The 13,310-nt window shown below is 34.6% G+C and overlaps 2 protein-coding genes across 3 annotated transcripts in view; one reads left to right on the forward strand and one right to left on the reverse strand.

Annotated features, from left to right (window-relative positions):
- Pkc53E (Protein C kinase 53E) overlaps positions 1-1,827 on the reverse strand; it is a 225,848-nt gene extending 224,021 nt beyond the window's left edge. Inside the window, exon 1 of the mRNA XM_076122215.1 lies at positions 1,521-1,827. Coding sequence (XP_075978330.1) covers positions 1,521-1,705 — 185 coding nt within the window. The 5' untranslated portion in view covers positions 1,706-1,827. The remainder of the gene's footprint in view (positions 1-1,520) is intronic.
- Positions 1,828-2,540: 713 nt separating this feature from the next.
- On the forward strand, positions 2,541-12,055 carry LOC142977930 (rac GTPase-activating protein 1-like). 2 transcript variants are annotated; one of them, XM_076122059.1, is made up of 13 exons: positions 2,541-2,797; positions 3,557-3,759; positions 4,208-4,361; positions 4,835-5,019; positions 5,637-5,738; positions 5,853-5,976; positions 6,303-6,462; positions 6,685-6,814; positions 7,084-7,233; positions 7,516-7,766; positions 7,998-8,127; positions 8,412-8,542; positions 8,985-12,055. In XM_076122059.1, the coding sequence occupies exons 1-13, from the start codon at positions 2,686-2,688 to the stop codon at positions 9,016-9,018; spliced, it is 1,866 nt and encodes a 621-aa protein (XP_075978174.1). In that variant the 5' UTR covers positions 2,541-2,685; the 3' UTR covers positions 9,019-12,055. The 2 variants fall into 2 exon arrangements, with proteins under 2 accessions (XP_075978174.1, XP_075978175.1); XM_076122060.1 differs by having other exon boundaries at positions 4,835-4,998.
- Positions 12,056-13,310: the final 1,255 nt, after the last annotated feature.

The raw sequence follows: 13,310 nt of genomic DNA on the forward strand, positions 1-13,310 counted from the left end.
TGTGTAGTTCTTCTATGAATACCTGATTAATCACAAGGCTTTCGAGGAATTATATTATCATTACAATTTCCCCACTTACAGTACGAAAAATATATTTATTTAGCTGATTATAAGCTGACAACTTAATTTATTGGTAGCTAAATTATTTTTTGTTCTGGCATATGACAAATTGTTGATACAAGAGTTTTAATACTTTAGTAAACAATGAGTCCATCAACCATTAACTCTTTGAAAATAAGAAAATTGCCTTGTTTGTTTGCTTTTAATTTTTTTTTCTCTGTTCAGATAAGACTATGTTAAATATTTTTATTTTTATTGCAGTCTGATTTTTTTACATATTTAATGTCATCATATCAAGTATATTGTGTTTAAAAGATTCATCATCATCATTGGCCTGAATACATCTATTGCAGATGATTAAGGCCAAAAGATTAGTTACCAATATTTTATGGGAATTGGAGATTGTGTGTAAAAATAAGGTTCCGCTGTCTACCCCATTGGACAATAATAGTGTGATAGTATTGGTTTATTATTAAAAATAAAAGTAGATGCCCAATTTAATATTTTACATTGACATTGATATATTTAAAAATAAGTATTCTTTAAATAACACTCATATTTCTGGTTTTGTTAAGATATTGAAATCAAGTTTTTCTGGCTTCATTCTTAATAGTTAAGTCTTACTTATTGGATATTAATTTTATACTTCATAAGATTGCAAGTTACCATTAAATGTTTATTGTAGAAAATTATTTTAACATCTCTTTTTAATTAACTATTAGAAAGTATTGGTATCATTTTGATCACAAAATATAAATTAAACTTTTTAAAATGCCCAGTTCTTAGACAGGGCATTTATAAGAAGAAGTAAGTAAGAAAAAAAATACTTTAAAAATAGTTTCATTATGAATAAATATTAGGTATATGAGAGGTATGTTATCAATATAACTTGAGGTAACAAACAAATATGATCTTGAACAGGACAAATATAAATAATCTTAAGGAAATATAAATAAATTTCCATTGAAATACCTAGTATTAATGTTCAGAATAAGGAAAATTTATGGGAAAATATTTTTAAAATAAAATTTACAAATAAGAGTCCTATTAGAAATCACAGATAATATTTTTTGGGATATTTTACTAAAAATATATTTGTAATAAAATAAATTATATGTTTATAATTATGCTGAAACAAATGAAGCATCTAGCATTATATTATACGTACGCGCCGATAACGTAAATTATAGCCGCACAGGAAAACGCGTTATTATATCCATCCCAAACAATACAGACCTAAATTGGTAACTGCATCATGACAACCATTTATACATCCAATTTAATTCTTACAATGTGATCGTTAACACTGGCTGAACAGACTGTTATCATCGTCCGGCAACCCAAAAAAAGCTAAACCGTACACAGGGCGCCTCCTCATTGTAAACAAATAGTGTATTTTTAATTTTACATTAATATTATCGCACTATCGACAAATTCTACCAAAATGATCAATCACTTACCATATAAAGTCCTTGCAGTGGGAACAGAACGTAGGCTGCTTGAAGAACCTCGGCATGAACTTGTGGTCTTTGATCAGGTAAACATTCTTCTTTTTGAGCGCACCCTTACGGCCTCGCAAGCGAAACGCCTGCCCGGCGCGCATATCACCACCACCTTCATCACAATTATTCTCCTCGTCCGCCATGGCTACGCGCGTTGGCTAGGGCGCCGGTTTACTCGGAAATAATTATCTCACAAATATTCGCTATGCAGCGCGGCCCACTCGAACGAACCACCGCTCTCAACCGAACGTCATCGCGATTTGTCAATGAACGGAACTGTCAGTGTCAGATAGGAATTTATATTTTTTGTTGCCATACTAAGAAAATATTTACCCCTAAAATTTAGGAAATAATATTTTCTCCCGTACTTCCTTTTGTTGTTGTCTCATGCCGTTTCTTTATAGAATAGTACCTTAATTTTTTGTATCAAAAGTTTTACACGCGATTCGCCGTAACGCCATAAACCACGTAAGAGTTCAGAATAATCTTATTGTCAGCATGTATTATTAAATTCATATATCAAAACCTCAAGTAATAGCTGGGCTCAACATAATGAATGTTGAAAAATACTTATCATTCATTAATTTATCAACATTTGGAATGCCTACTTGAACTTGATTTGAATGTGGCATGTCATGTTCTTTTAATACGATATCAATTAAGACATTTAATTTCCCGTGATATCCAAAATATTTCGTGATATGACAACATTAAAAATCCAAGGAAACGTTCGGAATCCTTACAAAGATAAATTAATTTCTCAGACGCGCCACAAAAGTTCAATTTTTTTAGTGTATTTTTTCAGGTAATATATCAATAGTAGGAAATAAATAAACAACTTTATTTTGTTAAAGATGTACGAAAACTATCAATAAGATATACAACTTAATAAATCATTTTGATATCCTCGTGTAGAAATCATAATTTGCTCACACGCTAGTTTTTGAACGCAACCTGTTTGCATCGCGGCATCTGTCAGTGGTCGTAACCGAAAGCCGTTAATTTTTAAGTTTTGTACGGTTGAAGATTTGTTTTGCTGTTAGTCTAACTGAAATGTGAAATAATTTAAGAACTATTTAAGTTTTTGTTTTGTTATAAGTGTGAGACTGAAAACTGATTCAAAATGAGTACAGAGAATTCGGATTCGGGTGCCAGCATTGGTTTGTCGTTGGTGGCACAATTTGATGATATAAATCGGTTGAACAATATCCTGAACGACGGAGCAGCTGAAGAATGTGAGTTCCTTATCCTGTCCTATCTTTAAAACTAAGTGTTAAACTTATAATAAGTAATATTCTGCAAACTTCAGTTTCTTTTCAACTGTTAAATCTGTGCAGGTATGTACCTACCTCCTACCTGCACTAACTGATAATCTGTCAATAATGGCGGGCGATAAGCCGCGTTGCCAAAAAAATATGCCAAATATTACAAAATACTTATCCAAATCTAACTGTTATGAGTAACAGTTAACTTTTTTATTACTATGTACTAATTCAAATGTTATGATAAGGCACACTCATTATACATCCTATGACCTTGAGCATACAAACTTTTTGATTGATAAAACAAACTGGTTAATTTTTTTACTTGTTGGGTTGACATTTCATATATTTTTATTTATAGGATTATTGAATTAAGTAAACAACATAGGTACACCACAAATTAATATTTCAATCAGATGATTTTGAAACTTGGTTTGGCATGAGCTATTTTCGAAGGTTTTTGCAACTACATAACATATTGTGTAAGATTGAATTGTGTTACACAGGACTATAGTCCAAAACTACTATCTTCCTACCAAAAATTTGGTTGGAGTGTTTTTTTTATCTGACCCACTGATTGCTGAGAAAATGGGTTTAATGTATCTGATTACTATTGGAAGCTGGACTTAGACAGAAATTCTATTATGCATGAATTGACAATAGCAAAAATGAACATTTGGTATTTTTAAAGATAAGTCCATAAAAGTTTTCTTAACAAAATCAAAACTGCAGGTTTCCTAGCCTTTGTAAAACAAATGGAGTGGGTGCGTGGCCAGTGGGCTGCGGCTGAAGCAGAGTCAGCTCGACTACAGTCAGAGCTGGATGAAGCTTTACGGACATTGGCTAAGTGGGAGGCCAAGTTTGCCCATGTACGCAAACTACTGGATGGAGAGAAGAGGGAAAGGAATATTGTGTTGAAGAAGTATAGTGAATTGGTATGTTTAGCTTTAAAATTAAAATCTTCTACTACTAGTATGCTACCTTTGCAATTTGTTAATTTTTTCCTGTTCGATGTAATCTTATTACTATGTGTCAGTATCAAAAATATATCGATCATAGTCAAATTCTGAAGAATTTTTCCAATGCTGACTGGTCATATTTTTTATAACTTTGAATATTAATTGTACTTGAGCTGTCTTTAAATCAGCACTATCATACTCCATTCTAAAACATATTATGTATGTGCTGCACTATAGTCAAACTGATGTCACCAAAATCCCCTAAATAATTGATTTGTTTGATCAAAGCTTGAGAGATTTCAATTACAATCTATTTTGAGCACAATTTTCTTTCAAGTATTTCCTAATTGATTGACCATAAAGTAATACTTTATTTTATATAATGCATGTAGCATGTAATACCCTACAATGTATATTATTACAGAGTAAACTGCTAGACATGGCACGGGACCTGTTATTCAACGACAATCGCGCAAAATTGAATGATGAAACTCTACAAAAGCTTGCATTTCTAAATGGTACAGCACAGCAAGATCATAATGCTAAGCTCAGTGGTGTTCCTGAGCTTAATTCTACTGGTGAGTACTTTGTTGTAAAAATAATTGTAGTAAGTTGTAGTATTTTAGGTCTCCCTACTCCTATGTAAACACTTTATGATTTTGAGGTCATGAACATTAGACATAATAGGATTGGTAAAATGAGACTATTGATTCATAAAATGGTTCTTTCGCAGTTTCGAATCCCTTGCTATTGCCTAATTGAATTCGAATCTATGTCAGAGTTTTATTTTTATCATTTGTTCAGATAATTTCTAATCTCTGTTTCTGGTTTAATCAGCAACACTTCCATTTTGTGGTATTTGAATTCCGTTTTGGCTTTGTGTTGATAAACAGACAGAATCATATTATTATAAATAAAATGTGAAAGTTTGTGACAATGTATGTACATAATTATGTAACTGTTTATTACCTGCACAGGACTCTACCTCAGGACATCTTTTAACTTGAACAAAGACTTCTTTAAGATAACTAAACAATTTTTCTACTCCTAGGCACCCTTCTCTCGGAGATGTCCTACTCCCGCTCGGAGGACGACCTGGACCTCTCCCTAGCGTCAACCAGACGCTCGTGGGTGCAGCGCGGCGGCTGGAACGCGAGGGACAACGCGCCAGTCTCCAAGAAACGACGCTCTTCTACCAACTCTTCGGCCGTCAAGGTGGACCGCCTGAACAGGAGTGTTAGCATTAACCCTAGATATAAATACACTAGCTGACCCGCGCAACTTCGCTTGCGTCACATAAGAGATTGGGTCAAAATTTTCCCCGTTTTTGTAACATTTTTTATAGCTACTCTGCTCCTATTGGTCGTACCGTGATGATATATAGCCTATAACCTTCCTCGATAAATGGTCTATCTAACACTGAAAGAATTTTTCAAATCGGACCAGTAGTTCCTGAGACTAGCGCGTTCAAACAAACAAACAAACAAACAAACTCTTCAGCTTTATAATATTAGTATAGATTAGAACTAGTAGAGCTTTTAGTTTAACAAATTATTTCATTGCTTAACAATAGCCTAAGAAGCACAGTGTATAAGGTGCTAGCCACTTCTACTGCATCAAGGTGTTGCGGGTTCGATACCCACACGGAAATTTGCCCAATCCACAAGTACCTGTTGCAAATGTTGTTGTACTTTGTGTTCGTCACTTTTAAAGACCTCAAGACCTATGTGACGAAAATATTTTGGCGGGTTTTGCCTTTTTAGAGAAAAAAAAAACAGTGTTTAGTGCGTTACGTCTGCTACTTCGATACAGGGTATATTTTTTCTTATGTTTTTTATTATTTTTTATCGTAGACTGTGGAGCTACAAGGTGGTAAAGTGCTGGCCACAGCCACCACTACACTGACACTGGAGCGCGCGCCAACCAGTCACGATTTAAAACCGCCGCAGAACTTCGTAAGTTACTTCAATTGAGAATTTCATTTTACAGCAAAGTTTTGTTCTGTTGCTTATTCACGTCCCCACTCTTCTCAATGTTAGCAATACCTAAAATACAACGTTATATTCCAGCAACCCATATCCGAAAGCAGTGACGAGGCCCCTCCGGCCCGCAAGTCCTCCGCCCGCCTGTCGGGCAGGATGTCACAACACATGGTGAAAGAGGAGTGCACGCCGTCCGCACCACCACGCACTGGTAAAATCCTATATTTATTACACTTAACTTCTGCAAGATTTTAGATTTTTATAGAAGAGTTAATAAAAATCGCCAGCCGTCAGCTTAGCCTCTCTTCCAACTATGCTGAAGTCGGCTTCCAGTCCCACCCGATGCAGCTGGACACAAGTATTTTACATGGAGCGATTGCCTATCGGACCTCAAAACCCAGTTCAAGCTTCTAACTACTGTTAATGACTGTCAAAAGCTTTTGAAAATTTTAGCCGTTAGTTTATAAATTTGTTTGTTTAAAAAAACAGTGTCTCAGCAATTTTCACGCATATTTACCTTTACACAATGTTCTTCAGACACAGAGAGTGGTTCAGAAACCCCTCGCTGCGTGCCACAGCGCACTCCGTCAGTAGTATCGGCGGCGTTCGGCGCCTCGCCCCGCGCACGACCTCGACAACACAACTTTGTAGCTAAGAACTTTTACAAGCGGGAGACTTGCGGACCTTGTGGGAAAACGTAAGTAATACTGATTTAGTTAGTAAAGGCTGATTGATAATTATACTAATCATGTTAGCTTTTTGACTAGATAAATGCGTGTCTTATGTTTTACTGATTGGTTACTAAACTAATTGGAGAATGGAGATACCCTATCAGCACGTAAACTATTATTAACTTTGTAACTATTCTATGAGGTAATTGTCAAAAGTATATTGTCGAAAACATTGTTTGTATTTGCAGTATAAAGTTTGCGAAGTTGGGCGTGAAGTGTGAGTCGTGCCGAGCACAGGCGCATCCCGAGTGTCGCGCCTTGCTGCCCCTACCTTGTGTACCGCCCGGGCCCGGCACTAGGCGACCTAATGCACCACAGGTAAAGTTATTCATTATGTTATTGCTTCAACAGCGTTGATTTTCACTCAGGGACGAATATCGTACGCGACGTCAGGCGATGCAATATTACGCTTTGTTCGTCATTACGGATATAAGTAGCGCTATGTCGCTAGATAATATTGTCAAGTGAAACTGTCCGGCTTTACTAAAAGCATCGTTCGACTTAGATCCCCTTATGTATTCTAGGAATATTTTTTTCTATAATATTGAAAAGACCCAATTTTTAAATATTTACGTAATTTATTCTAGGAGGGTTGTATATCGGACTACGCGCCGTCGACCCCGCCGATGGTGCCCGCTCTGTTGGTGCACTGTATCAACGAGGTGGAGAAGAGGGGACTCAATGAAAAGGGCATCTATCGTATCAGCGCTACTGATAAGGATGTTAAACGATTAAAGGTATATATGCATTTTCTTATGATCAAAATTTGAGATGTAAATAAATCATTTACATTTATTTAAAACTTATAATTCAGTTTTTCAGTAAAATTTATTAAGAACATGTTTAGTATCGAACACGATCATATTTACATTCGTTTTTGTTCAGGCTCATGAAATTGTGCTTAACTCTTGAGTGCATTTTTTCGATATCAACCCTATTTCACATTTCAAACTACAAATTCGCTGCACAATCGCACCTATTTCATATTTCCAGTCTTAAAATGAACCTCTTAATTCCAGGAGCGTTTCCTCCGCGGTTGCGGCTCCCCATCCTTATCGTCGGAGGACGTGCACGTGCTGTGCGGCTGCATCAAGGACTTCCTGCGCTCCCTGCGCGAGCCGCTGGTGTCGGCGGCGCTGTGGGCCGACTTCATGCACGCCGCCACGCTCTCTGAGCCTAGTGACGCTACTGCAGCTGTGGTGCAGGCCGTCAGCCAGCTGCCGCAGCCCAACAGGGACACTCTGGCCTTCTTGGTGCTGCATCTACAGAAGTGAGTAATTCATGCAATAGTAATCTGTCTGTCCGCTATACTGTAACGACTAACCACTGACAGTAAACTACTCTTACCAGTGGCGTTTTTTTCATTGTTGTATTCAAATTGAAAGCCGGCAATTCTTTATGCCAGTGATACCTCGTTATCCCGGCAAATCTACTCAAATAGCCACCAACCTAAAAACTATACTGTACATTACTATAATAATTTTACTTACTTCTATTACAGAGTAGCAGAAAGTCCAGAGTGTGAGATGGGTATCGACAACTTGGCGAAGATATTCGGTCCCACGCTGATCGGCTACGGGCTCATGTCGCAGCCCACTGAGATGTACAACGCGACTGCACAGATGTTTGGCGTAAGTACAAATAGTATAAACAAAAAAATAAGTTATATATTTCGAACAAAGAATAAAATTTCGTAAAATGATCGTTACAAATAATTAATATATGAAGCTAACTTAAAACGGGACGAATTGTTAACGTAAAAATCTACATTATTTTGTTCAGTAGAGTTTAAATGTTTTGTCACAGTATGCTTAAAAAAGACACGAATATAAGAAATTCTTTATTAAGCTTATTAAAAGACTTCATCACTAAAGAAAATAATGTACTGACAAAAGGATTGTTATTATCTCTCCAGGTGATGCAGCTGCTCCTCCGGCTGCCCTGCGACTACTGGTCGCAGTGGGCGTGTCCCAACGAGCCGGGCTCGCCGCTCACCGCCACCATGACCAGACCTCGAGGATTCTTCTTCTCACCTGCTGATACTGGGTAACTTTATATTTCTAAATTATGTTGTAAATCGCAAAAAAAGGAGCAACACGCTAAGAGGTTATTTTTGAGGCCTTATCACAGCTACATATACGTCTCGAAATTGTCTTAACTTAAGAGCTAACAGTCTGGGTGCGTCTTCTCACACAGAATATCTGCCGACATTAACTGTATTTAGCTGCAAAATCAGATATAGTAGCAATGTTATTCATCGTCAGCTAGCTATACCATGTCTTTTTGAGATTCTCATTACCTGCCAATTGGCTTTCGTAGAGCCGTTGTTAAGTAGTGGGTTTGTGTGTACATCTTTGTCATTCTTCTCTAAAAGAGAATCTTGGCTGGAAGAATGGACACAGTCATTTCATCAACAAAGTTGTCTGGAGGTGAAAAAAGTAAATTAGAAATATACAAATCGAATAATATGTTTACTCCTTATTTTCAGTATATCAAGAAAGAAACGCAACTACTTCCAGTGACACCAACACAATATTAAACCTTACTATTAGTAAATTAGAGTTCATTTTCGTTTGTTCATGAGAACATTTATGTTAACCAGTCTTTTGTACATTTACGTTTTTCTATTTATAACTTGGTTTTTCGTTTAATATAACTTTTGACTAACATTATAATTATAGTTTAATAAATCGTTTATTAGTGACATTTTTGTAATATAGACATTTCTTTGTTACTATTTTAAGTAAAGTTATTGGTTTTCGTTTAAATTTAAGTTTTGCATTAGTCTTAACAATAGGACAGTAATCTTACAATCACTGGGAAAGGTTAAATTTATATACGGCATCAATACTTTGTGTGAATTTCAACGATTAGAAACAGTTGTCACTAAAAAAGGTAATCAAAATAAACGTTTATGAGCTTTCATTTTCAAATATCAATAACTATACTTAAATAGTAAAACATTTTGTTAATCTTAGTATTATTTTCAAATTGAGTACAGTATATTTGATAGAAGTAATATAATTTCAATTTAGTTTTCTTTAGTTAAACGGGTTGGTTTTAATAAGTTATTAGATTTTATTTGAATATTCTAAGGCTTGGCTCTGTGGGTGGAACGCGTTGCGTCAAGTATCAAAATTGCATAGATATATTTACATACCGTTAACGTGTGCGTGCACGTACACATATTAACGTAATAATACGTGGAAAACGTTGTTAGTTTCACATATAAGAAGTACCTATTTGTATTACTTTATAACAATGTAAGTGTGTAACGGGTTGTTTTTCCCTAAATAAATAAATAAATAAGTAATATTCAGAACACGTGCACTTGTAAATTCTATATAAACTACACGTATTCAGTCTGCATTTTTTTTGTTTTTATCGCTTTCAATTAGAAATATAGATTAAATTTTGGCTTCTAGCCGAAACAGTTTTATTCTAGGGCAAAAAAATGAATACTGTATGTTTTTGCTGTGTATGCGACGTGATCCGGCCTACATGAGCTAACCTTTGATGTATTATAACAACGGCATAGAACAAGAGTGATGCAATAAAATAACTTGTTATAACTATTTACGTACTTAATTTATGACTTAAGTTTAGTTTTCTTTAGGATGCTGGTTTATTCATTTTGAATTAAAAATGTTATTAAACACAGTGCCTTAGTTTTTTAGTTAACTTTACTATAAGTTTGGAATACGCTATAAAATATAAGTTTACGGTTATAAATACTTCAGTATTTAAGATTCCGAGATAAAATATTTTAATCAAAAGTTTGGCAAATTGCAAATAGTAATAGTGCCTTTATTTCTTGTTTTGTAAGTCAAATCTTCTATTTCAAGTCAGTTTTTAAATTAGGATTACCTTGTTATTTTTCAAAAATGGTACAAAATGTTATAGTAATGTTAATTATAAAACTTTTAGTTATTAGTTTACATTTAGTTTAGTTGTAAGGTTTCATTTCCGTTGTCGTGACGTCACACACCCGCCTACGATGAACGACTATATAAATATATAAGTAAATATATATAAGTCATTGTTAAGAGATCCATCATATTATCCGCATAGTACAAATAATAGCGAAGAAACTATATTAACGTACACAATTTTTTGTATGACTTTTAAAATATGAAAATTCATAAGATAATAATGTCATGCAATAGAACTACATATTTGGAGATGCCGAAGCGTAGTGATGGCTTTCATTTAATGATCACTTCAGCCTCGGCCATGCAATATTGAGTTATTTTTATCATTAAGAACATTTTTAAGTGCTGCCGTAAGCTAATATAGTCCTTCTCAAGACGCTTTACTTAACACTTTATGGTTTAAATTCGTGAGTTTCTTTGCTACGTTTCAACTTTTTTTAGATATATTTTTGCCAATTTTGGTATAACATTAATAAACCTCTAAACAGTGACTCTTGTTTGTAATATAAGTTTTGTTGTTAATATAGGACTCGGAACCGAATTTTGAAACATAACTCAATTATTAGTTGCAGTACTCTACTTCTCCAACACACGTGGATAAACGCGTGAAATTTAAATGAAGTTGAAATTGAGGATGTTTCAGTATTCAGTAATTACTTTAGAAATATAAAGAATTGTCGCTTGTAATCGCACTATACAGCTACTATTACCGACCACTTTCATGTCGTTTTGAACAGAATATTAAAAAAACAGACAGACTGACAGACATTACGCTAAAGTTAAATGTTGTCGTGTATTTTACAAACTGTTGTAGTGTAGTAAAAGTTATATATTTCCATTTATTACAGAGAAATATTTAAAAGTCCTGAAAAAGTCTAGTACAAATAAAATAATATAGATACTGTGCTTACCATTTCTGATTCAAAACTTCGAGTGGTCTTTGAAATCGTAGTAAGTATTATCAAACATCTACATTTCGTTAACCGCAGCTTTTTAGTAATAAGTTAGAAATAATTCTATTTCTTTAGAAATAACTTGTTCATTGTTTGCTTGCTTTTGTAAATATTTCGCTTTAGTAATAAGTTACGCTACTTTGTTATAAAGATTTGTTTAGGATTTGACATTAAACTTGTAAATCGTTAATTATTTGGCTTCGGCCGTGTATGATACCAGAGTTTGGTAACCAGTATCGTACGAAGAAAAAATGATCGTTGTAGGATACTGGTATCCAAGTAATAGAGATTTTTCGTTTTATGTAACCGAGTATCAGCTAAGGAAAATATCAAATAATTACAAGTGAATTCTTAACATCTCGTATGCAACTGATGATGTCATCGGCATTGATATATTTCCGCGTTGCCTGTAGTCCAAAATGAGTAAAGAAATTGAATTTATCTCTACGAAGAGAAGAGGAAGAGCACTATTGAGTGATGGTCGCAAGTACCGCAGGAAAAAACTCTACTCAAACGAATGTACCTTTTGGCTTTGCCACAATACTAATTATAGATGTACAGTGAGTGTTACTCTAAATGTTAAAAATGAAGTCGTAAAAATTTAAACTCATGAACTATTTCCTTGTTTCCTTGTATGTTTTCAATAAAGCGAGGGTTTACAATAAGCGTCGGTACAGAATGAGATCCGATGGCTTTTACTCGGATGAAAGAGGACAATAATATAACCAGAAGTGGATAATGACACAACCAGTTAGGGTTCTCATCTCAGTATTGAGTTGGGAAACTACCCTTTTGCTTATCACAGTTTTGCCGAGTTGGTGTCATAGGCAGTATGTTATATTCCTCACTGGATACTGGTTACCAAACATAGTGAAGGGTATCAGAAGAATAATAAATCCTCTCACTTGGATACCAGTATCCTACAACGATCATTTTTTCCTCGTATGATACTGTTTACCAAACTCTGGTATCATACACGGCCGAAGGGAATTATTTAATAGCTTTATTTAGGTAACTAATATTTTGGATACTGGACTTTGTATAAATGTTACATTTAATCTGTGTTGGAAGAAACCCGCTATATCTGAATTCTCGGTAACTTAATATTGTTTCAACCAAATCTTCAAACCTTTTTCAAATCCAATGTTACTATGACATATGGATAAACTTTGCAATAATTTTTTATTTCATCTAATTTATGGCGAGTAATAATGTCTATGGAACGCATACGCCCGTGCTCGTCTTGTTGTTCAAAAGTGCGTATACGATCAGCAACTATCTATACAAGTAAAAATACGTTTTGACCTCATATGAAGGTATTTCTGCGTGAAATGAGTGCGGCCTTTTGTTTATAACCCTTTATTTTCTATAGTATTTCGTTTGGCTAGCTGTAAGTTAGGTTGAAGCTCATCACATTGCCTAGTCACGGACTAGTATTTAGTACACCCTAGTGTATACCTACTTAGTATGTAGTTTGTAATCACTGACTGTGAATGAAATAAACTTGTCTAACTCAACTAGTGGATTTTACTTCTACTTACCCTTAATTTCTTTAAACATGAATATGCTAAATCAAACGTATTATGTGGCACATTTTATGTCTAAAAACCTCAATACTTACATATTACTATATTGTATGCTAAATTAAACATACACTGTAGAACATTTTAGGTCTAAAATCCTACAACTTACATATGACTATATTTTGTGTACACTACAATTAGTTAACATACATAAAACCGACTTCTAACTACTGAAATTACTACAGCGACGTCCTAAGACATGTCAAGTCAATGAGAATCAAGTTTTCACAAATTCCTTATGGAGTATTATTTATTTATTGATAGATTTCTACCATTCTTTTTGTTGTTCTAAGTGCCGCCTTCTAACTCGGTTTAGACCTTCTTCTTTGTCTTACCCTTATTCCAA

Source organism: Anticarsia gemmatalis, chromosome 13 (assembly GCF_050436995.1).
Source record: "Anticarsia gemmatalis isolate Benzon Research Colony breed Stoneville strain chromosome 13, ilAntGemm2 primary, whole genome shotgun sequence".
Lineage (NCBI taxonomy): Eukaryota > Metazoa > Arthropoda > Insecta > Lepidoptera > Erebidae > Anticarsia > Anticarsia gemmatalis.

Excerpts from the sequence above, each read along its gene's own strand:
- LOC142977930 (XM_076122059.1), top strand. The coding sequence starts at position 2,686 with ATGAGTACAGAGAATTCGGATTCGGGTGCCAGCATTGGTTTGTCGTTG. Across the intron at positions 6,463-6,684 it reads TGCGGACCTTGTGGGAAAAC|TATAAAGTTTGCGAAGTTGG; the intron begins GTAAGTAATACT and ends TTGTATTTGCAG. Across the intron at positions 8,128-8,411 it reads CGACTGCACAGATGTTTGGC|GTGATGCAGCTGCTCCTCCG; the intron begins GTAAGTACAAAT and ends TTATCTCTCCAG.